The sequence below is a fragment of the Rhea americana genome, unplaced genomic scaffold (genome assembly GCF_003343005.1).
Source record: "Rhea americana isolate MKP2758 unplaced genomic scaffold, rheAme1 scaffold_227, whole genome shotgun sequence".
Classification (NCBI taxonomy): domain Eukaryota; kingdom Metazoa; phylum Chordata; class Aves; order Rheiformes; family Rheidae; genus Rhea; species Rhea americana.
The window spans coordinates 1,165,480-1,192,847 of NW_028186343.1; the positions used below are offsets into that span (position 1 = coordinate 1,165,480).

The 27,368-nt window shown below is 36.9% G+C and overlaps 1 protein-coding gene across 3 annotated transcripts in view; it reads right to left on the bottom strand.

The window, feature by feature from the left end:
* Positions 1-27,368, bottom strand: part of CABIN1 (calcineurin binding protein 1) — a 123,173-nt gene that overhangs the window by 65,067 nt on the left and 30,738 nt on the right. For all 3 annotated transcript variants that reach the window (XM_085305832.1, XM_085305833.1, XM_085305831.1), the window contains 5 exons: positions 26,933-27,084; positions 26,068-26,246; positions 15,566-15,748; positions 12,923-13,260; positions 4,947-5,060 (listed from right to left, as the gene is read on the bottom strand). In XM_085305832.1, coding sequence (XP_085161958.1) covers positions 4,947-5,060; positions 12,923-13,260; positions 15,566-15,748; positions 26,068-26,246; positions 26,933-27,084 — 966 coding nt within the window. The remainder of the gene's footprint in view (positions 1-4,946; positions 5,061-12,922; positions 13,261-15,565; positions 15,749-26,067; positions 26,247-26,932; positions 27,085-27,368) is intronic.

Below are 27,368 nucleotides of genomic sequence, written 5' to 3' on the forward strand. Positions count from 1 at the left end.
AACAGATTTTGCATTTTAGTTCAAGTCATGGGAACCACTAAAAATCACCTCAGGAACCTAGACAGAAACAAAAAAGGACTGTATTAGATCAGAAGAAAAGCCCATATACTCAGTGCAGTATTTCTCACGATGATCAGTAATAGATGTCTAAGGGAAGGCATAAAAATAACTGGAGTATACAATGAAATTTCCTTGATACAACTTCCTAGCTTCCAGAAGCCCTGAGGCAGAGTTGCTGACTTTATTTTTAATAGCCCTGATGAACTTTTCCTCCATGAGTTTCTATTAGGGACTTTATAATGGCCTTCATTTCCTACATCACAAATTCACCCATCTAGCTCTGCTTGTACAGAATTACAAAGCACAGTCAGTCCTGGCAGTTTAGTCTCCTTTTCACAATCAACTTTCATCTGATAAGACAAAGAGAAGCAACTCAAAGAATCTGAAACAGAACTAGAGAAAGAACTTGCTATATGAGTAGAGTAACGGAGAAGTGGCCACTGGTTATCACTGCCCTATAATAASAACTATCCCTAGAAACTTGTAGCACCAACTTTAAGATGCTACTTTGCAACTGCTCACTGTCCAGAACTTTCAGTTCTGTAAAGCATAGGTCTACTGCCAGTGCCCAGCCACACTTAGTATGAACAAAGTCAAATTAAAGTGAAATCACTTCTCTCTCTCAGCTGCTGGTTCCTGATGAATGCTGCTATCTTAGTTTGAYCTGCTTACTCAGATCACAGAACGAAGAGCTTTGGGGACATAGCAGATTATGAACATACTGTGCTTTTTTCTGAAGTAAAATTACAACAATTATCCTTAACAGTTTGCAGCCTTGCAAGACTTGATGCACATGAATGTCTCTATTATATTGTGTGCATGCACAGCACATATTTTCATATGCAGGGAACAATTACCAAAGATGGACATCAAGATCTTTATTATTACCCTCCCCTCCAGAGAATGTGCCAGGAAAATACAAATACTGTGTAATAAACCATATGGAGAAGTTACTGACACACTGAGCTCAACCATCAAAATACTTCTTCCACAATCACCACCCACCCACTGACTGATGTATACCCATCATCTGTGCACAGAGTTTAACTTTTTTTTGGTTCATATATCATGCCACTATTAATAAAACAAGCACCCTACTATATAAAGCAATATTGAAATATTTGTTTTTTTTTTTCCTAGTGAATTGATTTCTAATTTAGTTACTATAGAAACCATTCTGGAGATCGCTTCAAGTTTTTTTTTTTTTTTTTAAGTATATCTATTTACATGTATGCACACACACAAGACACAGAAGAGAAAGAATGCTGGAGAGTACTTGTACATGCAGGTTATAGAGAAATGTGTAACTGGTCAAAAAAAGACTTGGGTATTTATTTAACAGAAACACAGCTAAAACTTCTGCAAGCCTAAACTGCAATAATCATTCATACAATGACTCCCACCACTGCCAGGGCAGTGGACATGCAAATAACTCTGGCCCTAGTTGTAACATAAGGGCTGTTTTCTGCTGTTTGAGAAGTAGGTAGACACAATAACGCAGAAAGCAAATTTATCTTGAAACACCAAAGAGAAGTTCTGTACATCCTGACATTCTTCTAGTATGTCAAACAAGGTATCAGGGCTAAGCAAGCATACCCTTTTCCCCCTCAGTCTGAAATCAGTAATAGATAATTTCAAAGAAATTTTAGCCACAGCTGAGTGACAGCTAACAAATTAGACAACAGAATGTGACACACACATTCAGTCCTGCAGTAAAATTTAAAAGGAGACAGCTTTACCCAGGTTTATTTCTTCTCATACAGGGCTCACATAAACATTTCATAAATAATTCTACTAGGAATATGCATGATTTATAAAATGTCTAGGAAGAGAAGGCTGGCAGAGTCCCTACTAGTCTTTGAACCACTAGCTTTCCCTCTCACACACAGTTATTTGTGCATGTAAAATTGAGTCATGTATAATTTCAACAACCCTGAAACTTCTGTACAAGAGATTAAAAACACTACCTCTGCTGCTTCAAAAGAAAAAGGTATTTCAATAGTAAAGTATCTACAGAAAGCCATTTAGACATTCATTTAACTCTTTTGTGTCATAAAGCCCAAAGAGTTCTCAAAAAATAAAACTAAATGCATTGCATGGAAACAAATAAAAACTTTAAGCAAAGTGTTTCTGTTGAAAATACCCCTGGAGAACATTAATAAGCCTAGGAAATCTTTTAGAAGTTGGGCATTTTATTTATAAGATCAGATATGACTGCATATTTGTGTAGAGCTTTAAAGTTCTATTTTATCACCTGATTCTGTATGTGAAGACACTAGCAGGGACAGTGGGTTGTAATACCATCTGTATGCAACGGATGACACACAAGTCTGTATTCTCAGCACTGACCCAGATGGTGCAGCACATTTGCTTTCCCACAGCCTGGCTAGGAGCTGTTGATGAGAACAAACTATTTGAGGTTTAACCCAGGCAAAAGCAATGCAATGTTAGAGAGATTTTTTTCCAAGTTGTTCACAGATTCAGATTCGTACAATTCTGGAATGTCAGAGGACACTAACAGCCTTTTTCATGGGCATTCGTAGCCACGTCTCTCTTGAATCTAGGTTTTATCTTTATGTTATGTCTGTGTCATCTGTACTGCATTACTGCCACGTGTTCTACACAGAGTGTTATCTGAAGAGGGTTTTGAAAATGTACCTGGTAGAAAATGAGATCACCAAAATATTTTACCATGCTAAGTTCATAATGCATATTGTACCTGTTCAACAGCAAGACTACACGGTATGTCTACAGGAAAAGTCAAGATGTTAGCACTGATTTACAAAGACTGATTTTAGCTCAACAATTTGTTTTGGCTGTCTGAGGCACTACATGTGCTAGTTATACTTGTCACCATAGCTGAGATGCACTGGAACACTTGAGATATAAGTCCCCAGACTGAAGTGTCTCAAGGCTAGAGAAAGCGTTCTACATGAAGGACTCTTGACTAATGCTGTCTTCAACTATTGGCAGACCTAAGTCCAAGCCAAAAGCATCATTTCACCATCGTCTCTTTTTTCTTACAGTACTGCCTGTACATTGCACTGGGCTAGGGTGTACCTTCTGTTGAAGGTTATTTTCTACTTCAAAACGTTTAATTTCCTATCAAAGAAAATTAATGGTATTAAACTATGGGAAATAAGTACCTTTAAAATTAAAAAAAAAAATAGAATTATTGTATAGGTGTCTAGTATCTAGGCTAACATCTTTCAATCTTCAGTGTATAAAGAGACTGCTATCTGAAGTCAGGAACAATCGTTTTTTAAAATGCTGGAAACATCCAACTACAGATACGATGGGATCTATCTTTAAATTAAATTACCTAACATTGACATTCCAAAATAAGATATCAAATATGTCAGCCACTGTTCTCTCCTAATGTGGTAATTCACATTTTCAAGGAGAAACACTCCCTTACGCACACTGCTTAGTTCTCCACTGTTTGCCTTCCTCATATATGAAAATATAGGATACTCTTGACACTTAACCCTGCAATAATGAACAAGCTAGTCTTGATCAAGCAAAGCTTACATTTAACTTTAAGAACGCTTAATAATTTCATTAACTGCTGTGAGAGTGCTTGTGTTAGTTGGATCAGAGCCAAGACATTCACCAGCCTGAAGAGTTAATGACTGATACTGCAGGATTCTTGCAGAGAAAGCAGGCAGATATCGCAGGGGAATAACCAGTAGAAAGTCATGTAGTCATCAGCCAGATCACAACCACGTGGTTTAAACCCTGTCAGGCTGACCGTGTTTGTTGATCAAAACTTCTTTTCAAAAGAATGGAATGAAATAGAAGGGTTTTTTTGCAAACTGATCCATGATACAGTTTGGAATTACTGTCAATATTTCTTAGTTGTTCAACCTTATAATTAGAGGACAGCACATATCATTTTTAATAGAAGTCTGACAGAGGTGCTAATTAACACAACATAAAGCAAAAAAGATGGATGTTAACAGGTGCAAAATGGAAATAAATGCCACAGGAATTAAAAATATTAAAACAGAGCTAGGAACATAGCACTGGATAGATAAGCAGAGACTTAAAATTCTGTCATTGCAATCACTGGCAACCATACAACAGACACATCGCCCAGAAATACAAAGCAGAACATCTCCAGGCCCTTTCCACATACCACAATCCGCAAAACGCCTACCGAATCCTATCACAAAAGAGCAGAAGCCACAAACACTAGAACATAGCTCAGAAAAGCAGGAGATACTAAAGACAACATCAGTATCTTAAAGTCTCTACCACAGCAGGGAATTTGCTAAGTGAAAGCGCTCAGATGATCCTCACAAGTATGCTACGTGCCACGTTACTGAGCAAGGCAGAGATGCTCTCGTAGTCTGAAAGAGCCCAGAGGCGCAGGGACGATCTGCGTGCCTGAGCTGCTGCGGCTGCTCTTGCTGCAGAGGCACTGCCAAAGCTGAACAGAGGAAAGCTCCTTCCAGGAGGAGCCTGAGGAAAATCTCAGGAAAGCCTGAGATTTCTTGGAGCAAGTTTTTGCTTGTTCCAAGAAGTGAAGTCTAGCTGAGACCGAATAAACAAGGAAGAGGATAATTAAGAGGAACAGATAGAGAACCTGTATAGAGGTCTCAACCACCAATCATACCATTACCAAATATATGGTAAACAACATACAACTGAGAACCATCAGTGCTTCCCTCCCCATCTTTTAAAGCACACCAGGAATAAACCCTCTACGAGGGGAGGACCCCAGCAAATTCCTCTGTAATACAACTTCATCTTTTGGGTGGCTCATTTAATGCTGCTATGTTGAATCCCACGTTACCGTCCCTTAGCAAGCTGCGTGAAGGAGAAGCAGATGTTAAGCCCCAGCTGAGAAAGCGCTGGTATGTTTATCAACAGTATAAACTTACATTGAAGAAATTCGTCTTGTTCCTCTCGCAGAAGAGGCCCTGCGCCGGCATGTGCTTCAGCTGCTGCCAGGGGCTGCCGCTGCCCAGCAGCACGTCGCGGGCCCACTGCAGGTTCTGCGGGGAAGAGCAGGGGGCACGTGAGTCACTCGGGGCTCGCACCACAGCTATACGTACTGCACATTCCCTGGCTTTTATTTATTAACTGACAAGCTCATTTCTCATTTTCCCAGGAGCTCCAGCGTGATAGCTAAAGCTTCAGTTCGGATGGTGTCTGGACGCGCAATTTGGTGACATCCCTCCATGGGGAAAAGCAAGTTTGATTMACAGAGCGAGCACTTGCGCTCATTAGGGTAAAATATTTTCTGCGTAAAGAAAGAAGTTTATCCCCAGACAGTGGAAGGAATTGGCCAGGATGTCCTAGAGGCTTCCTCCACACATCGAGCCCCTTGCACGGGCCCCCCYGGGCCCGCCATCCCAGCCCTTCCCGCAGCCCCCCTGGGTTCCTCAGCTCTTCCCCCTGTGGCTGACACCACCACCCGGTTTGGAGCTCAAAAGCGTCCTGGCCAGCTGGCAGGCCAAGCAGACGAGGCAACCCTTCAGCTTAAACGGCAGCTTTCTTTCRGAAGCGATGTTCATTTAGGCCTTTTATCTCTGCTCCGCCATCGATACCCAAGTAACTTTACTTAATCTCTGTGGAAAATTCTAGGCCTGTCATCAAACTGGATTAATATTACTCAATGAGTTAATGGAGAAAGTATTGGTAAAGGACTTAATAAGAGACTAAGATCAAAAATTCATAAAAGCATTACTCTCGAGGAGTTCAGTGTCTGACATGAACATCTCTTGTGAAGGTGGAAACTAGGGACAGCTGTCAGCTCTGGGCAACACATGCTGCTTAGGAGTGCTAACAGATGGGCCAGTTATTAACTGTAAGGTTTCACTGACAGAGGTTTTGCTTTACTTCAGTTTTTCCTTCAGTGACTTCATGACTGAGCATCAAACTGGCTTTTATAGAGGACGATAGCTTTACTACAGAAAAGATTTAAGAAACACGAAGATGTTTTGTTCTGTAGAGACAGATGACAATGTTGGATTCCGATTTGTGTTGGCTGAAGATGCACTTCTACAAACCATAAATTTGATAAAATCATGTCCATCCAACAAGTAAATTACCTCTAAGTTGTAATGTCACCTTAATATTCTATTTCGGTTACTAACAGGTTTCCAGGTTGATTCTTAGCTTGTTTTCCAGGTGGTTTCTTTGCAAGATTCTAGGGAAAGGGCAGAAACCCTGCACAGTCCCAAGTGTTTCTGTCCTATTGACAGTGACCACACGGAAGTCTTCAATGTCTTACCAGATTTGGAGCCTCCTCTCTGGCAAAATGCCAATTATGGATTCATGTGCAAGAGAGCTGAATTTTGGAAATCTCAGACAGATACTTAGAAATGTCAAATTTAATTAAGATTAAAGAAAGTAAAGCATGTAAACTTTAACTATACACTTCTACTGTACTGCTTCTGTAATACACATTTCTGTAATTCAATTAATCGAAGCCTGTAAAATACTCTGAAATACCTACAGAAAAAAATACAACACAAAAGAACCCATAGGAATCTGGTCTTCCACGAAAGCCAGTGATAAAGCAGTCTTTAATGTTAACACAGCAAGAATCAATCTTTAGCTGTACTGCTATCTAAAATGTATGAAATTCTCCATTTTATTTTTGTGAACTAAAAATGGATGTATCCCTGTTTAAGGAAGGAGATGGCACTGTCTCATTTAAAGTTACTCAGTAGACCACCCAAGGATTTCTGCATCATGCTGATTACACTGTTGCCCTATCCTGGGCCAAAAAAAACTATTTTTTTCAGGGCTTAATACGCTACAGAAATGAATCTTTCAAGTTGTGCCTTAAAATTTTTGCTTAGCACAATCTTAAAAAACACTAATGGCAGCATACTTCACAAGTCTGCACATTTCCTCTTCTTCTAGAGAGTTGAGAGAGATGCCTGACTGTGGTACCATAGGCAATAAAACGTACTACAGCCAAGTCATCTGAAGAGTCCTCCTGTTTGGGGCAACCTAAAGACTGAAGACATTGAAGAGTGCCACTTCAGTGGTTCATGCAAGCCTATTCCCAGCTCACAATGCTGGATCCCATATAGAAGAGAAAGAAAATACAGAAAAGACTACCGTAAATCCCTACCATCTATATGAAAATATCAAGAATTATTGCAAGTTGCTAGGGACGGTGTTTTTACTCTGCTCCATTCCAAGAATTAGCCTAACAATTAAAAAGGGCCACTCTTCTGTTCCCCTCCTTAAACTCTACTACACAGAAGATCCAGTTCACAATGCTCAAATTCCAGAAAGAACAATGTACTACTACTTTTTGATAGTGAAATAGAATAGAAGCAAAAGTCATAATAAACAAACTTACAGTTGACTTTGATCTTTCAACCATACTGCTTTGAATAAAATCAGGATCCAACAAAAATAAGCCCATCATAATAAGCCCTGAAGATCCAGACTCATAAATGCTTTATGTCATATTAAAGTAACCAGAAGCAAAAGGAGATTCTACTAACTGTGAGAACAAAGTAAAAAATTGCTTAATGTGTGGTCATAAGAATCTTAGTTAAAACTATCTTAAAAAACAAAACAAAAGAAAACCTTAAAAGAAATACCACCAGCACCACAGAGTTTATATATAAAATCCAAGTCTACATTTTTTTTTCTTCTTTTTTAGTTAAGCTATGGATATTATTCCCGAATCTAAGTTTTATACTGAAAATGTTAAGAGACCATTAAGTGTAGTGTCATGTTCTGGTGATGTGCTATGTACATTATACTGACCACCTACATGCATGTATTTAGTACATATAATTCATAGGCTTTTACTGAATCAGATGATAACAGCAACCTAGCTAGGAGCATAAAAGATCATTCAGACAAATGGGGCAATTACACGGTAACTTCACACAATCAAAACTAATGTSAATAAAAAATGTAGTTACAGATTCTCTGCTGCCCTTCTTAAATCAGCATGATCAGTTATTCCCAGTAAATACGCCTGAGCAGGTCTCAACTCATTAGATTTCACAGTCTGCTCCGCTCAGTTTTTAGCTGATGGAGTTATTAGGAGTGGGTGAAGGGATCCAGGACATAGCAAAAGGGATTTATTCTTCTTGGCACACTGCTTGCCAGTTTGAAGTGCTGGATTTAGCTGTCTGACTCAGGGCAATTATAAAGTACTCTTTCCAGTTCAGCAATTGCCTCCCACATCCTCATCACCCCAAGATTCAAAGGCAAGATGACTGACAGTAACTTGCAGAAAAGTTTACCTGCATTGTCAAAATGGAAAAGGAAAATCTCTCGTGGTCAGATAAATGGAAATCTGAATCACCTCAGAAATGGATACCCCTTAACTCCACGGTGTCAAAAGCCACCTTTACCTAACCCATGAACTCTGAAGTGTTGCTGAGAAGTGCACAGAATGTCCTAATAGTGCTTAGTCCTTCCCCTTATTTTCTTTTATAGTCTGTTAGATAGGCTTTGTCTCATTAGGAACTAGTGCTATAGCATCAAATAAAAGCAGAATAAACAGATTCTTGACCTTAATGGTAGCATTTTAAATGAACCGTTATTACCAAACTGTTGCTACTTGAAATGCTTAGACATATTAAGCTTACACGTTGTGCCTCTCTGTATGCATACGCATATATTAAGTCTATAAATAATTGGTAATTTTTATATGCATGCATTATGCCTGGTTTGACTGAACATTGCACAGTATTGACAATATATTATACTTGACATTAATTTATGTAGTCTGAATTAAAAAGACTTTCACACAACAGTAATTATCAATACAACTACAGTTGTCTTCTTAGGAATGATGATGTAAAAGAGACCTTGTCAGTACAGTCAGGCAGGCCCTGATGTCTCTGTTGTGAAGTGCATCATGGTTACTGCGTCCAAATCTGGCTCAGTATCACAAGCCTTAAACTGCACAAATCAGGATATCTCAGTCCAGGTGATGGATGATTAATATTATAAAAGCTACAGAAAGAATGATATAGCAGTGAATTCCTATTGTCTTTCTGAACCAAAATTCACAACCTCATCTTGGAAAAGTAGCAGGAGACATTTCACCTGAAATAGTATTAAAATAGCTGTAATGCATACCATGACATTGGAATTTTTCTAGTATTTTTAAAAATTACTCCACAATACAACTGCCACATTCAGTCAGTGAGTACATTACAGATCAGCTAATGAACTGTACCAGTTTGCSAAGTACTCTAGCTTTACATTACTGATAGTATACCATGATGCCAGCAAATAATTGTTAAAAACCCATTAAGGGCATAATAGATGATATAATCTTAACAGAAACTAAGTCATACAACAATACCTCTGAGAAATATCTTTGAGACTTTGCAAAGTACTTTTCATTCCATAATAAAAAAGTATATAAATAAGGATTTTTATTTCCTGACAATCTACTAGTTGAAGAATATCAGAGCTACTCTACATACTGATCCATGACAACATAAGATAAAATATTCAACATAAGGTAAATATTCAACTTTCACAGAACTTGTTAATTATAGTGATAAATGATGTCTTGTCATTTTGAAGGTAAAAATTTAACATCAAAAAGGATGAAGACTCCTCTTCAAAATAGACAGATCATGCAAATGTGAAACTAAAAGCACTGCCCAAGCTGGCAATGAAATAACAACTTCTAAATATTCACCCTCACTTTCCTGCATGTTTATTCAACGTGAAAAAAATGAAGTTATGTGCAAATTTGCTGTGATAACACAATAAAGAGAAATAGCCTCTAAAGACTAAGCAGAATTTTAGAAGGGGAAAAAAACAGAACGTGTAGCCAAACAAAATGCTGATTTTAAAAAAAAAAAAAAAAAGAGCCCAATGACTATTTTTACTAATCGCTGAACAGCAAAATCGACAATACAATAACACAGGAGAAAACAGCTTGCATATGGAAAGCTTGTTGTTCTACTCACTATGGAAACCTGCCAATCTCTTCCTTTCCTGGCCAGCCATAAATTTTGGCCATTCTTCATAGAAACTCCTGGCAGCGGCACATAAATGCTGAGTTTTCCAATATGGTTGTATGTATTTTACAATTAATCTCAGCTTTCTAAAACTTACTAGTAGTCTAGTCTGCCCCAGTAGCAATTCAACCTTATCTACTTTATTTTTTTTTTTTTTGTTTTTTAATATTGGGCTTGTTAGCAGGATATCTAAGTATTCTCACTCTGGTTATTGCTGCAGTAGCTGCCTTTTGTGTTTTAAATTTGTTTAGGAGTAAAACTCCCGCCAAAGATGTATCAGTGTATCATTATGCCAAAGATATCACAGATACCTTGTTCTATGAAAGAACTTGAATCAGTAGTCTAAAAAAGAAAATTATGATCTCATGACAGCATGCAGTGTACACACACATGTTAGCAGGAAGATTTTTTTTTTTCATGCTGCTGAGTAGTTGTTTATCATGCAGCAAAAATAATTTTAAAAGGACAGTAAAACCCAACAGTCCTAGCTGAATCTGAAAACTACTAGCCTCAAACAGGCATGATTCAAGTTTGTTGAGTTCTAAGAGGGGAGAGATTTAGACAACGCTGTGTGTTTCACAAGGAAAAACATCACAAATCACTAAGTTTATGTTTATATGTAGAGAGAGATATAAAAAGCAAAGGGGAGACATCATCAAGATAAAAGAAATTGAAGAAAGTATTTTGCAAATAGTTCCTCAGGCAAGGACATGCTATTTGAACCAATGAATTAAAAACATCAGCTCTTCTTTTTGAATGTTGATACACAATCATTTGTCAGTAACAGTAATGACAGATTGTGAGAATCCACAGCTCCTTTTAATGATTAGCTCCATGAAGAAATTAACAACTGTCACATGCAAACAGTTTCAAAACAAGCTTTCTTAAAAAAAAAAAAAAAAAAAAGGTCATTTTTTTGGATATCACTGTACAGCCAAATGAAATATTCAAAACCTTACGCTTGATTGCTAATACACATTGCTGCTCAATTTGAAGCAGTACTGTTAATATGTTTTCTATTATGGGTACCAAGTGGTACGATTTGCTTTCATTCCCTTCCCTTCCAGTATTAGGGTACTGGGTGGAAATTTAGCTCATAAAAGCTTTGATACAGGCTGGGAAGAGAATTCATATTGCCACATATGACATGACACAAGAGTTCTAAGTACAAAATCTGTGAGTTCAAACCTTGATTATCACAATTAGTCAAATAACTGATCAATTTAGACTTACAATTTATATACATTTTACTAACTGATATTTCAGAAAGACAAAGGATTAGCATAGCAGAAGTATGAAAATCATACTTTCTGTAGACCAAGTTCTATGGCATCCACATGCAGTAGATTTTACCAGACTTCTGCAGTGATAATTCTACCATTTTCATAAGGAGAATGTAGTATATGTGTGTTACAAATATTGCTTAATTATGTGGGAGATAATCCTCTTTGCAACACTGTTACCAGCTTTGAACATAAAATAAATATGCTCAATCTGAAAATAAGGCATGACTTTAAATCAGAAGAATGTTAATTAATAGCAGAAGACCTTTGAAATTAATTCTTCCATGCAGAACATGCAAGAGTCATGCTGCAATAAGAAAGTTATTTTACCTTCACCTCAAATACGCACTCATTCTATTACAGTGACCAAGACACAGTTATGCCTTGTTTAAACCAATACCACAGGCTAATGCACAACAGGGTCTCTGACTGACTTTCATTCAATGATTTCCGAACAGCAAATAATTTTGTCATACTCAAGGAGATGAAAATAAAACGTAAAGAAAGGATCATGAGACAAAAAAAAAAAAAAAAAAATGCAATGTCCCACTTTAGAGTATTTCAAGCTATATTTCTGTCAAGTCTTATTTCTGTGTAGAAATAGTTAGGATTTTATATCTAAACAGTCATCAGGTAGCTACCCTAATCCTGTGCACAGTATTAGAGAAAGCAGTTTTTCCTAGGAGATGAACAGAATGCATGTAGGTGTTAAAGACTTGGGCTTTCCCCAACTGTATGATGGGAGGTAGATATATAATAATCCTATTTTCATAGTGGCTTCATATTAGCTTCTTTTTCTGGATTGCTCCAGAATAGTCCTTTCAAAACAACCTGAAATCCTTTCAGAGTTCTGTGAAAACACTGCTGATTGACTAGCAAGCCACTAGGAACCATTTTACTTCCTTATGATTAAAATGCATGACCCTAAACTACATAGTAGCTTGAGATCTCATGAATGCAGCAAGAAATCTAGTGCTTTTATTTGTCACAGACCTACACAAATATCAAATCTTACATTTTAAAGCACCCACTCTCATCTTATTTCTGTTTATACAATGACCACACATGCAAAATTAAGTATGCAATTTTGTTTTTGTGTTGTTTAAAAAGTGGGTCCAATGCATTAATTGTCTCTATGCTCTGGCATTAGGGAATCTTTCATTCTGTTGATGAAGACCTAAGATTCTCAGAAAACATGTATGTGTCACCTAATGTGTTTTTCCATCAATCTGATGAATTTCTGCTTTCAAGCCATTTTTCAGTCCACTTACTCGTTAAAAGAAATAATGACTGTCATTTTTACAAGAATATCATCATTTATATGACGTATCTAAAAGCTATTTCTTTGCTGAAGAGCAAAAAATAATTTAGTTCAATAATAAAAAAAAGGAATTTCCTACTCACCTGCCTCACACACACAAATCATAAATGATCTAGGTGCAGCAGACTTCCCAAAGCATAGTTTCAATCCAAATTGGAGTAAACCTGTAAATCTGCTGCATTTTAATACTGAAACTTCTGAATCAACACAAATGGCAATATGGTTTATATACTCAGGCAATAAACCAACAGTCAACAAGCTATTGCATCAGCAGTTTGTCTCACCTTGTGTGTTTTGCTGTATGTGTAGAGATAAGCCAATCTGTAGAGGCTCTTGTAGTGCTGGGGAAAGCGACTGAGACAGAGACAGAAGGAGGCAATACACTGCTCTGTCAGGAACTTTCGCTGCTCCTCAAGGTCTGCTGGAAGACCCTGAGGAAATTCAGAAGCATCTCCACAAGGTTCAGGTTTCTTTTTGCAGTCCCACTGGGAAGGTGGTGCGATCGTAGCTTTGATGGGATTGCCAGAAGCAGACTGAGGATCCAGTAGAACTTTTTGGCCAGTAGGCTCAGCAGAATGGTAAGATTCTGAGTTCTCCAGCAGCTCTTCTGGCTTTCCTGCAACTGGAACATTAACAGTAGACTGCATGACAAAAATGATAGAAAATAAATGGTAATCCTTTTCTTCATTAAAGTATACACAGAATTATCCCAGTGCTTCCTACAAAAAATTATTACTACTCTTGATGTTTAATAAATAAGCTGCAGCTCACTAACAGAGCCACACACACTGATCTCTCCATCATCTTTGGTACTTTTCCCTGAGCAATAGTAGTAAGCCAGCCTACCTTACCCAGTGCAGGATTTATATAGCATTAGAAGAGAATAAGAGGGGGCAACAGCAAAAGAAGAAATTAAATTCAAAAACATACACTGCAAAGAAAGAAAGAAAGAAGGAACAGAAAAATAAAGTTATCCTGGTAAGTGAAATTTGTTATTTTAAACAATCTATCTAGAAGCATACAATTTTCGAATATGATTTAAGCTCAGAAAAAAAAAATCATCAGTAACTGATACACCTTTCTAGATAATACAGAACCTAGAGTTACACTCAAACATTTCTGTAGTAAACTCAGTAATCAACTAAACCACAATTCAATCATCTTTTCTTGAAAGATATGAAATCTCACATTAGAAAATATTTGTTACAGTGGAAATTTTCTCGTTTCATGTTAGCTAGTCCTTACTACTAAAAACATGCACAAGACATGCAGTTTATATTTTCTGCTTTCATTGTTTTGTCACAGAATTTTACTGTCTTTGCTCAGATAAAGAACCTCTTACATTTGACTTTATCTCCCAATGACCTGGAGTCCACTAAAGAAGGATAAACTTGCTCTAACTTTTTCTCTGATAAAGCTGAACTTCAAGTCAAGAATGTTTTTCAGGCCAGAAACTTTTCAAAAATTGCTTGAAGAAATCTATCCACCATCATTTTACTCTACAGAGAGCATTATAGTACGAATCTTCAAGCATTTCCTAAAAGCATTTTTTCAATAGCCTTACATATGGCAAGTCTACAGGCCTTTAGTCTATAAGGAGGTTGCTTTGCTTTTGGATTTTGTTGTCATTTAATCATGCCTTAGACAATTCAAACAAGCGAAAAAAAATTTAGCAGCTCATATAACACAGGTAATGAAAGCATGTACAAATATTTCCTATTTAATACATATTCAATGCACATAATGAATTAAAAAACCATACAGGAATTATTTAAGTTTTTTAAGCTTCAATAAACCCTGACATTCAATAATATTCGTAGTTAAGTCAGGAAGGTACTTTTCAGATACAGCATTTGTACTAATAAATATCAATAATATAAAAATGCATCCAGCAGTTTTCTAGACATAAAGCTGATGGTAATGGCACAACTCACTGCAAGCCTGAAGACGACCCATGTTTTTAGTCCAACTCCCAAAAGGTTACTAGAATTAATGACAGTGTAAGTACAATTTTATACACTTAGGAACTAGTATCTACCTCGCTTTATGTACACAAACATATCACCATGGATTTCCTTAACTCAGGCAAGACTGAAGTAAAATATTCTTAAACTACTGAGGGTTTTATGCATGCAACACTAATAAAAAAAAAATTAGCAGGCACTTGTTCCCAGAGAGATCAGTGAAATGAATCAGGGCTATTCATACAACATGTTTCGCATATCTATGAAACTGGAAGAGACTAAAACATAGTCTAAACTGGCAGAAAACTTATCAGCTCACATTTCAAAGGACATATAATCCAGAAGCATGGGCAAAATTTATACGTCGGTCTTATTTTCTGTATCTCTTTCCCTAATGAAGTCCAGTCGCCCTGCTACCACATCCAACTGTACAGAGAGAGAGAGAGAGGGAGGAAAATTCCAGCTAATAGATACTGGAAGGTCTAAAAAAAAAAAATTTTTTTTTTGAAACAGTTTTTCCAGGGGAATACAGAACACTAAGGTATTTTATGTGGAAAATTGTGGCAGAGAACACTCCCACTTCTCTACTGAAATAAGTATCCAGTGGAATAAAATATCTAATTCCACTACTTGTGCTCTTCAAGGTGCTGAATGCCAGTCTGTTACTAGGCCAGAACACAAAGGGCATCAATACCTAAGGAAAGAAGGAAAGCCAGCCAAACGGCTATCACAGACAGCAACTGATCACATAATTCTTCAGTTCATAAGGTTTTAAAATAAAGTAAATTATGATGATGGCTATATAAACAATAAACAGTTCTAATTTTAAGGTATACACATACATGCAGAAATAATGTCTAACTAAAATTCTCACAGTGCAGCATCTTTCAATGCTTCTGCATGCTGGAAGAAACATTTTAATTAAAATATACTAGCTGATCCTATCTATTAAAATGGTCATACTCTTTTCTTCTGCAGATCCCGGGGTTTCTTTGTTCAGTATCAATGCGTCGGAACAGGAAGTAGAAATCCTCTTCTCTGTGTAAGACTTCTTCAGGCTGTCTTGAGAACTAGCAGGCTCATTAAACATATCCTGTGTGGAACTGGAGTCAGAGAGCACTGCTGCAGTGCTATCTTGACTCCTCTCTGCAAAACAGATAAAGAAGAAATGCACTATTTCATCCTCATCAAGCTGTTACTTGCATCTTAGTAACAGTAACACAGAACTACAACAACTGCAAATCTCTTTCAAATGCAACACAGGATCCATAACCACCACCCATTCTGTTGTTGAAGAGGTATGTATTTGCCTACTTCAATATACCAGTTTTACCTCACCTCTTTGTGTTAGGAAATGAAAACCCCAAAGTCTTCTTTCATAAGGTATTATTGAAGGTTACTGCATTAGGATGTCCCCCTAGCAGATTTTTTTTCAAAATATAATCCTGGATCTTGGTTCAACAAAAATGAAGCTCAACTTTGACAAACAATTGAGGATGCAATATTTCAAATGTTGTATGTTCCTATCAAATTTTGCAATTTTACTGTGCCATTTGCTTTGAAAAGCATCCTCTGTATCTTTTTGTCTGACATAATCAAAACCCATTTGATAAGAGAAACTAGAGACAGTAATACCAGTAAAAATTACTTGTAAAGGAGGGAAGAATCAGTATCACTGAAGAGGGCAAGACATGACTGATCACTGATGCCATCTATCCTGAAAGTGTTAGATGCTGCTCATTAAGTGTTCTGAAAGATGATTTCACATGGCAGATAAACAACCCATCAAAGAACTGCATGTTTAAGACAGGCAGGAAAACTCTTAGACCTCAAAGCAGTAGACAGAAGAATAAGAGAAGTGACTCAGCCTTGACATATATGCTTGGGTGGAGCAGCGTATGGTGGCCACTGATTACATTACCGTCAGAACAAAGTTGTTAATCCACTGACAGCTGCTTCAGTGCAAGACAGTTAGTTATACATGACTGTGACTGTGGGGGATAATATTTGCTTAGAATGAACAGCAAGTTAAAATGTTTCACTCATGCCTGAAACTACCCTGATATAAGCAAGTCCTTATCTATCAGGGGCTGTTAAAGACAAATCTGTAAGAACAAAAAATGCAACTTAGTATCTCCAACAAAAAGACAAAAAGATGCATATGTATTTTCCATGGGATGAAAAATGGCATTGTTCTGTAATACTGTGCCAGCAGAACTCAGCATCCAAAACAAAACTCCCCACATAGGCCATACTCTGTAAATCTGTAGACCAAGATTAATTTACAGTTTCTTATTAAGGTACAAGAATAGCTTAACCAAGAGGCACGGTATAGCCACTGTTCAGGTAGTCCCATTAAAATTTTATTAATTAGTTTTCTTGATACGATCAAGAAGCAAAATAAAAGCAGCAAAGACCTTTCCTTAAGATGAGCTGATTTACAAATATCTAAATGTTGTCATAAGCCTGGAGGTCAGTTCTGATGCGTAGGTAAGGACAGATGAAACATTAGAACGTAAATCAAGAACTGCTAAATCAATATGTGAGAGTTAACATGTTATATTTCAAATGTATGCACGGCAGTGAAGTTTTTCCACAGGGGTAGCAAGTGTAAGCATCTCCTTTCTAGCAGTAACTAGCTCTTTTAACTCAAAATTTCTACTAAAACGCAGAGTGTGTCAGTATATATGCTCATTTTCCCTTTCTTTCAACATATTTACTGTATGAAAAAAAAAAAATATCTTAGTGATCCTAATGTTGAGCTCCTTAAATCTCTGAAAAACAGGAGATGTTGAGATTACTTCCTGTTATTTTAGATACTTCTTGAGTGTAGTAGATGCTTTCAAACTAACTGAGCATGAAGAAAAACATTAGAGTACTTCAGGAATTAGGAGCAGCAATCATAGTTATTGGCAGTAAATTCTCAGCTGTCAAAGAGTAAGATTCCAGTGATTGGAAAACAGAAAATGTAGTACCTGTCTTTAGAAAAGATAAAAGGTCAAAAGGAGGGGACATGACACTATTAGCCAGCTGACTTCACTTCAATTTCCAGGAAAATTTTTGTACACAAATAAATCTGTCTATGAGCACCTAAAAGATAACAAGATCAGTAACAGAAAATATGGATTTATCATAGACGAATCAGGTCAGACCAATATTCAAACTGTGGAACAAAATCTTTCAAGTGGGACAAAAGCAGCAGGTGTCATGTACTTTGATTTCTGGTAATCCAGTATTGAAGTCCATAACTAATGTATGAGTATACAGAAATCTTCTAGGGAGTATAAAGTGAAACTATTATTGATGGAAAGCTGCACACAGAGTATTAATCAATGCTTCATTTTTAGTATGAGAAGATGCTTAAAGAAAGGTCCTCAAAGTTTCTGTTTTGAGTCCAGTGTAATTCAATTTTCATTTGTATCTTGGATGACTGAATAGAGGGAACGCTCTCTAGATGCTAAGTAGTGAGAGGCTACCAAAAACCTTGGCAGAGATTAGTACTGAAAGCAATTTCAATAATGTGGTCTTGAGAAACAGGGCACAATACAGGCAAGCAGAAGTTACTGCATTTTTCCAGAAAAGCCGATGTGTGCTTTTGCATGCATGTGAATTCATATGTGCCCATAGAAAGTTAGTAATTCTCAAACTGAACGCGAGTCAAAAATGTCACGCTATTTCAGAAACATTCCAGCAAACTATTACACTGGAATGTGTAATCAGAAACTTCATATAGAACATAAATGAGAGCCTTTCTATTCTACTAAGCACTAATAAAAGGTAAGCTTAATTACACCGTCTGTATTTGGGACCCACTGAGAAAAACAAAACAAAACAAAACAAAAMACATCACGTTGATTTCCTAGAAAGAATTCAGATGAGAAGGAAAAAATAAAATAAACTAAGATCAATGACACGGTCTATGAGGAAACATTGGGAGAACTAGGCTTATTTAGCTTCAAAAGGATGGGACTGTATTTCCAAATATCTGAAACTAACTGAAATAAAACTATAGTAATTGCTCTTCATATTCACTGAGTACAGAACAAGAGACAATGTGTTTTAATTGCAACAAAAAAGTTACTTTTTTTTCCTCCTAATCTCTAGTTTAACTGTTACATACAGCTAAAAATAGCATATAGAAGGTACAGAATCACTGGAGGTTTTCAAAGACAAACAGCCGTAGTTTAACTAAGAGGTTTCATCATTCATTGCTAAGTTCTTCAAGATGTACCTTCATATAACAAAAAAGCTCTGTTAATAGTTAAATGCTGCAGTTTGCAATGCAGAACTTATGCAGTTGCACCAAGTTCTACCTTAATTCTGCTTTAAAAACATAGTTGATACACACTTCACACATGGAAGCACTATACTCTTATAGCCTAATTCACATGATATAGATACATATTGTTTGTCTCTTTGTAGTATGTGTATTTTACATTCATTATAAGTATTATAAAGCTTTTGCTTCATCTGATAATAGCTGACCAGCTGAAAGAAGGATATGGATTAGATTACTGTTACTCAACCAACATCACAGACCACTGCAGTCTGTGAGACATAGGAATTGCTAGCTCCCGACTCCTGTTGCTATCCATCCCTTTGAAAAATGCAAAACCAAGGAGTACATTAGTGCTTTATAATTATTACTGCTATAATTAAAGACACTTTAATGCAATTCAATGTAATTCAAGAGTATCAAAATGATTATTTTCAGTATTTACCTAAATTATTTTCTCAGTTCCTCTCATCTCCAAAAAGAAATTTTAGYGATGATTTTTAGTGGGCTTTTCTGAAAAGCTCAAGTGATCCCTCAATTAAAAGCAAGTCATTAACAAAGGACTAAATATTCTTTTGTGGTCCCTTCCGGTAAAGTCTCCTATTATTTCCGAAGTTAGCACAAAAAATCAACAGTAGCTATTAATGTCTCTGCACTAAGACTCCCAAGATTATCATCCGTGGTGGAGATGAAGGACTAATGACTACTAAACTGTACCTAAACAAGAGCAACAAAATTCCTATTTAAAAAGTATGTCCTGATATCAGGTTCTCTTTGGTATCACTAGATTTTGCATTATTATTCTCTGTACTTAATCCTAAGCTTTGGAAAGATTTCAAACAACTTGACCAACTGAGATATCAATTTGATGTAAAGTTAATGTTCATGTTTATTTCTAAAGATTAAGAATACATTGCTCCACAATGCTGTTTTATTTTTAGTACTCATTCCTTATAATATACTCAGTGTGTGACATTTCAGTGATTTCTATGTCAGCCCATGTCACCTAGTCTGTCAACACTTGAAACAGCAGTACAGGATAGAAGATACGAAAAGGTTACAACGAATAGAAAGGAGCTCTAGCTAACTTTCCAAGACATTAACAACAAAACAGCTATTAGATTGAGCGAGAGAAGGCAGTGTGGAGATGTCACTGGGAAATGGGAACTTGTATTTTCATCTGTACTGCCAAGAGCTTTATTTTTATCAGAGAGAGATCCTTTCAGCCACTTGGATAAACTGAACTGGCAATATATCTCAGTGTCCCATTTGACTTAGCTCTATTCTTTAAAGTATTTTAAGATTAGTTTTATCCTAAATGAAATAGGTTTACTAGGTTGATTTCAAAATCCCTACTTGTGTACTATACCTCCATACTAGAAAAAATACCTCAACACTTTACATCATTAATATTCAGGCACAACACTTGCATGCCTACCTATTAACTGGAAGAAGTTGTTTTAACTTCAGGAAACCTAAAAGAGTAGTTTATTAAAAAAAGAAATAGAGGGGGAAAAAAAAATGGCTCAATACTTCACTAGCCATTACCCAACGTCAGCATTCTCCCATATGCTCCATAAGTCCTGCGGAACATTGCATGTTACCTAAATTGTGTCCACTCACAGAAGAAGAGATCTCTGAATTGCTGAAGAAGAGCTACTGACATTTGAAAGTGCAAGGAGCCTGGACCAGTAGACATACAATCCCAGTGACAAAGCTTTTACTGAGAGACACGCTGATCAGATAGATTATGCACATGGTACAAACTTATGTAATTTATTCTCAAGGAGTTAGAAGTACAGCTTCACTGTGGCCATACAAATGGGATATTCTACCTTTGTCAATGAAATTGCAATGCAGCTCAAGTAACCATGTGGTCTGCCCTCCATTCCTTGAAACTTTCTGGAAGTTAAACAGGAAGGGAGAAGACCTCTGAAACAGCTGCATCTGGGGAAAGGTAACATGCTCAGAAAGCCAGCAGCGTATAATGCATTTTTTTTCCTGAATGATGTCTCAGATATCAGAAGGAATTTATGTATGCCAAATTTTAGGAAAGTAGCTGAAAGATAAACATCCAGCTACAAGTCAAAAACCAGAAGCGAGCAGCATAGAAAGTTCTTCTGAGAAGTGACATACTAACTCAGTTTATCATAAAGAAAAAATCTGCTGCACTGCTCATAACTTATGGATAATGACTATATATATAAAAAAAATCTTACTTTCCCATGAAATAAAGATGGCTTGTTCAAAGGTTGTAGATGCACAGACTCCCTGTGTATCTTTATGCTTCTGGAATCCCTCCATTTCTCCCTTTTTATCTTTACTTGTAAGTATGAGCATTTTTCTTTATTTGATAGTCAGAAACATGATGCATCATTTGTATCACAGTTCTCATTCCTGAGACAAGTTCCACCCGTAACAGAAGACAACATTCAGCTCTGTATCAAAATGCACTTGTACATTATTAAAAACAAAAGAATTGCAGAGTTTTGCATGGAAGCAGGTAATATCTTGAGGACAGCAAGGTCCTCTCAATGTATAAAGGGACTTCTCTTATAAAAATGAGTCAAAGATGAGAGAGTTCATTTTGTTCAACTGCACAGATCACTAAATGGGCTTCAGTAACTTGCAGGCCTATACTGGTATTCTTCCATCTTCAAGTACAGAGCAATAGAGTTGTTTACCAGTGTTTTATGTAACCTCTACTAAATTTAAATGCTGCTTTTCATTCAAACTCAATACAAAATAAAAATCAAGTCAACTCGGGAAAACGTAGAAATGGAGCATACTGAAACAGAATGAATCTGATTCATCATTCATGTAGCCTGGTATGCAGTCCCCATGAACACGCAGCACCATAGGCTAGAATGGCACACATACTGTAGACATGAAGATTTCATTCTAAACTGTAAGAGTGAATTTTGAAGGATAAGATTTTCATTTTACAAAACACAATGTGCACATTCTTTTTATGTACAGATATATCTGCTCCATTTTTGAAGCTTACTCAGTTTGGCATGAGTAACAGCTTGGTTACAAAAAGTCTTAGAGATCACCTTTGGCTCATCAGGAAGTTGAGAACTTGCATTTACCCCCCCCCAAAAAAAAAAAAAAAAAAAAGTGCAGCATTATAACATTTGCAGAAATACAGGACCAAACTATGAAGTGGGACTTCTCCCGCAGCATGAAGCAAGTAGCCTTTCCCAGTGAGTTTATCATGCAGGTTTTGCCAATTATTAAAAGCAAGCCGTGACAGGTAAAAGCAGGAAGAGAATGCCTGGGGAACAGAGATTTGTGTAAAGGTTAGAGGCAGCACGGGCAATATTGGTTGCAAAAGCAATCAGGCAAAGACAAACACAGATATAAGATGATTACATCTAATTACACATAACATACTACATGACATGGATGAAGACTTAAATGATAAGATGTTTTAACACTGCAGTAGCAATGAGTACTGCATACATCAACAGCATACCATCACAACAATTTGTAATTGAATATCAATACAACAAGAAGTATATTCAGAGAAAAAAAAACCCAAACAAATAAAAACCTCACAGCAATCTTCCAGTCCACTTTTTGGAAGCCTTCAGATTCCTTTTATTTATATACTTTTATTGCTTTCTGCACTAACTTCAATATGTAGCGCAAAATTTAGCTAAACTTAAACAGCTTGAAATCTGTTCTCTGCTTTTTCTTCGATGACTGTACACATCCAGCCTGTTTAAAAAGGAGGACAACGCAAAAGTCTATCTTCATATATAACACTGGCCATCTAGCTGTGCAGGCTTCCACTATTAAATGCACATTTTCATTTGGGGGAGGGGGAGAGCCTGTGGGTGGGTTATAAAACAGCAACATATGGGGTGACACCAGGAAAGACAGGATTAACAGAAGGGAGGAAAAGATGCTGCTGAATGGAGAGACAGGAAAAGAGAAAAGAAGCTGCCTATTTTACACACATGACAGCAGCTAGTCAGCTGGTAAGTAACAGCTGCCACTCAGCAATACTCCTCTCTCCTTGAAGGGGATTTGGGCTAACAGCTGCCATGAGGAGAGTTAGAAGTTCAGTTACTTTACAAGCTGTATTTACTGGTTCTTTTTTCCCACTTCTATGAAACACATAACTTAAAACCAGCATCCTCAACATTCACTGAATATAAAGCTTTTCAGTGCTCTCAACTGTAACAGTGATTTATGCATATCCAGATCATCCTTTTCAACACACAAAACATGCTGGAGAGCAACAAAACTATAAGTGTATATTTGATGCATCTGAAGCAAGTCTGCCCTCATGACTGCCTCTATCTACAGAGCCATGCTTTGGAAGATCAGAGTCCCAGTATTTTGCATAAAGGTTTTCTAGCTGTACAGTAATTCTGTCCTGCTTGTATTGAGATAATTTGCTGCACTAGAAGGCACATTGGCAGAGATTTTGTTAAAAAAAAAAAAAAAAAAAAAAAAGGTCTGGAAGAGACCTCAAGAGCTCATCTAGTCCATTGCATTTTCCAACAGGATAAAATACACCTCCATCATTCCTGGCAGCTGGTTTTATCACTTTTTCTTAAGGACTTCTGGTGTTCAGGTGTTCCAGTATTACACTCTCCCCTAGGAAGATATTTTAGTGTTTCATTTGTATTTGCTAAATGATTCCTAGTATTATTCTATTTTCTAATCTCCAAACTCAACTTTTTTTAATGCAGTTTAAGTCTATTATGTCCTGTTCTGCCCCCCATGGATAGGGAAAGCTAGAAATTTGTCTTTCCCCCCTCTAATTCTTCATACAGCCTTTGACACTGTTTAAAGAACACTGCTATCATGCCTCCCCTTAGACTTTTCTTCCACAGACTAACCAAATTCCTTCTCTCTTTCCTCCCAGGTCATGTTTTCTTCAAATGTAGCACTTAAAAACGAACAAAAGAGGCCTCATCAGTCTGGCTGAGTAGAATCTTAGTCATTGCTGAACTACTGTTTGCTTTGGAGGGACAGTCTATACACAATATAAACAAAGTAACAGAATTATATGATCAACAACACTGATAAGAGTAGAAGTATTGCCAGGTCACAGTAAGAGTAAGTATCTAGGCTGAATTTGGGCCAAACCGTCTTGCCTGTGAAGAGCAAAATAGACACTTTCAATTGCTGTCAGAATAGTAAGACAAAAAAAGAAGTCCAAAGAATAGCTGAATGATGGATTTTTTTTTTCTATTTTTAGGAATAGTAAAATGGAAAAGCAGGCAACAGTTTTCTTCACTGATGTGATTATATGCAAGATGTCAAGAGCATTTTACTTCAGAAGTAAAAATTTTAATACACGTAAAATGTAAATATATGCAAAGGAGCACAGTATATGTAATAATATAAAAGTGGAAGAGTTCTGAGCACTGCTCAGCCTGTTAGCTCTCCTTCCATCTGCAGCAGCCCCAAGGCAAGTATTTCAATATCCTGGGGCTCTTCAGTGTGCTGTATCTAGAGTTTAGTTTTGCCAGCAACTTACAAAACATTATGACTGATGCAGTGCTTTGCAATTCTACTTGTCATAGTTGCACACAGCCAGTCCAAAGATCACCCTAACTTGGCGTCTTTCGGCAGCTGTCATTTCCAGCTGCTGCGACAGCAGCGATGCTAAGCTCTAACTACCTAAGCTAGGAGACCCAAGAACTACTCCTTCAGGCCTGACAGGTGTAGATGTTCCTTAGCAAAGCCTGAAGGTGCAAGGTAAGTAGCCAACCTTGCTCCCATCAGGCAATTAGTATGCCACAACCCATAATGCCTTACTTTGAATGAATGTACTAATGGCATATACTGAAATATCCATCAAATTTATCTATCTCCTGGGAACATTTCATCAGTCTGCAGGACTTAAACGGATGTAGTCTTAAACAGAACTTAAAGGGCATATTTTTGGGATATATTTAAATATTTGCTCTCTCCATTTGTCTTGTTAAAAAGGCATCAAAATGCTAAATAATAGAAGAGCTTTACAACTAAATAACTTATTCATGTTAACGTATATCAAAATAATGCAATGATTTACTTCAGACTGAAAGGTAAGTATGGATAAAATGAACATTTCTATATTCAATTCAGTGAAAGAGATGATGAAACTTTTGCCAGTTTCCCCAACAGTTATCCGTTAGCAAAAAAGGAGCAAATTCACCTTGCAGAATTTCCAGGCATGCACATTTTAGTTTCAAAACTGCATCAGTAAAAACATGTTTATGATTACTGTTCTTCAAAAAAATGACAGGAGGCCTGGAAGCAGCTCACCCTCCAGAAATAAACTGGTATCAAGCAGAGCACTTCTATGGGGCCTGCCATATTCTATCAACACTAAGCTACACATTGCGAATATTTTGCTTCTTCATGCTTGCTGATACTATAACAGATGCAGATGGATAAAAAGAAACGTGGCCAGAAGAATAGTATCAGAATAAATTTTCTAGCCAAATAATAATGTCAGATTAAATAGTAACTTCATTTCTATAATTGTATTATGTATTACAAAAATTCTGCAATGACACTGTGATAATGCCCTACTTTACGGTTTTATAAACCAATTATTTATGATATCACTTTATTATCTACAGAGATGAGCTGCTAGCCAGTCATTGTAAATGATAAAGAAAAAATTAAAAGATGAGTCTACAGGATTACCGTGCAAATCACTTTATGTTGATACACAATATATTCAATATAGTTGCCACCTGCCTCCTTCAAAAAAAGAATCACCTTGTCTTCTTTCGCTTTTTCAAGTTTGTCTTGTTTCAGTCACAGTTCAGATTTTCACCTGGTTGGTTCACACAGGCACTGAAATTGTGTTCAATTTTCTAAAGACTGAATCCACATCTTTTCTAATAAGCTCAAGATGCAGACATTTAGCTCTAGAGATGGGAAAAACATTGAAAATTCAGTCAGCTACGAACTCCCCTCAACATTCCCATTTAGAATAAGTGACAAGTGCCAATGGTGGCAGGTGACAACTTGAATTTTGTATTTAAAGCTCTAACTATGCATTGATTCTATTCAAAGCACTGTGAATTTTTAAAGTTAATGAGCTTCAATATTGCCCGTGTTACCACAGACCCCTCACCCTCCTTGAATGAGCAGTTTGATCATTCCTGGTCAAACCCCCCATGATTAGAGCACCTCCCTGTGCTGCCAGTATTGAGAACAGGGACTGTACCGTCCGGCGTTGCCTGCTGACGGGGTTTTTTACATTTGACGTAATCGTGGTCAACTGGAGTGGCTGTGTAAGGTGGGGATGTCAGACCTGGACCAGAGGATGAGGGGAGGGAAGTCCCGGGGCCCGGCACTGTTCCAGCTGAAGAATGAGAATCTTCATCAATCATGCAAGTTTTTTCCCTGGAATGAGGGAAAAAAATTAAAGAGTGTTAACATACTAGGTGAATGTATGTGTGTGTGTGTGTGTGTATATATATATATATATATATATATACACACACACACAATACAAAGAAAATACAGAGACTATGTTCTTATGATATTTCCAATATAGCAATCAAATCTTACTCGTAAATTCTAAATGATGGATTTTTAACACAGTTTATATTTTCCTCTATCATTGATCAATAGGGAAACATTCTTTATCCTACAGTTTTTAGCAAGACAGATTACAAGGACTAAAATCCTAAAGTCTCTTAATTAAGCTATGTCCAGAAGTCATTTGCTTTTGGGTCTGTCCATAGTTAATAAAAAATAACTTTATTAATAAATAAGAACAGTGGCTTCAAAACAGATCACAAGATAGAAGTTGTTCCAATTTGTTGCCTTGCTGCCTATGCTGTGCCAGTTATTGAAAAGACTTCAGATTAGCATATAATCAAATTGTATATGAAACCTGGAATCTGCAAACATTAGAGTTAATTCTAATCACTTTGTTTCATATTTCACGTACCGTCGTTTTAAAAGTTTATTATACTGTAGTTTAGCATTCACATAGCTGTCTACAGAGATATCTCACACAAATAACCTGCTCCTATTTGGAGCATGCCTGCTTTCAGAGGATATTCCTGGAAATTAGCACTCACTTTTCTGCAACTTTTGGGGTGTTCTTCTCCTCACCCCTGGCAAATGGTCCCTCAGAAGCCTCTTTCATGAAACTAACCAGTATCTCTGCATCTACTCCAGAGTCTGGTTTCCCCACAAGTTTCAAAATAGAAGCATGAAGTCGAAAGTATACCTAGAAAACAAAGTCCATTCAGTTAGTAGAAAATTTGTATTTCTGCAAACAGTTACAAGTAATTCTCTGTAGAAACTACAAGAGTTTGCAAAGACAGTTGTCTGTTACCTAAACTTACTTAAACAAGACTTTTCCAGTCTTTTAAAGTTGCTTGTAAAGGAGAAGATTTGAAACAGCCTCCCCTGCAATTTATGAAATACAACAGTGAAAGCAGATACAGATGGTTACCACTGGACGTGTTCTTAATCTGTTATTTTTACCAGAATGCATGGTGAAAGCAAAGG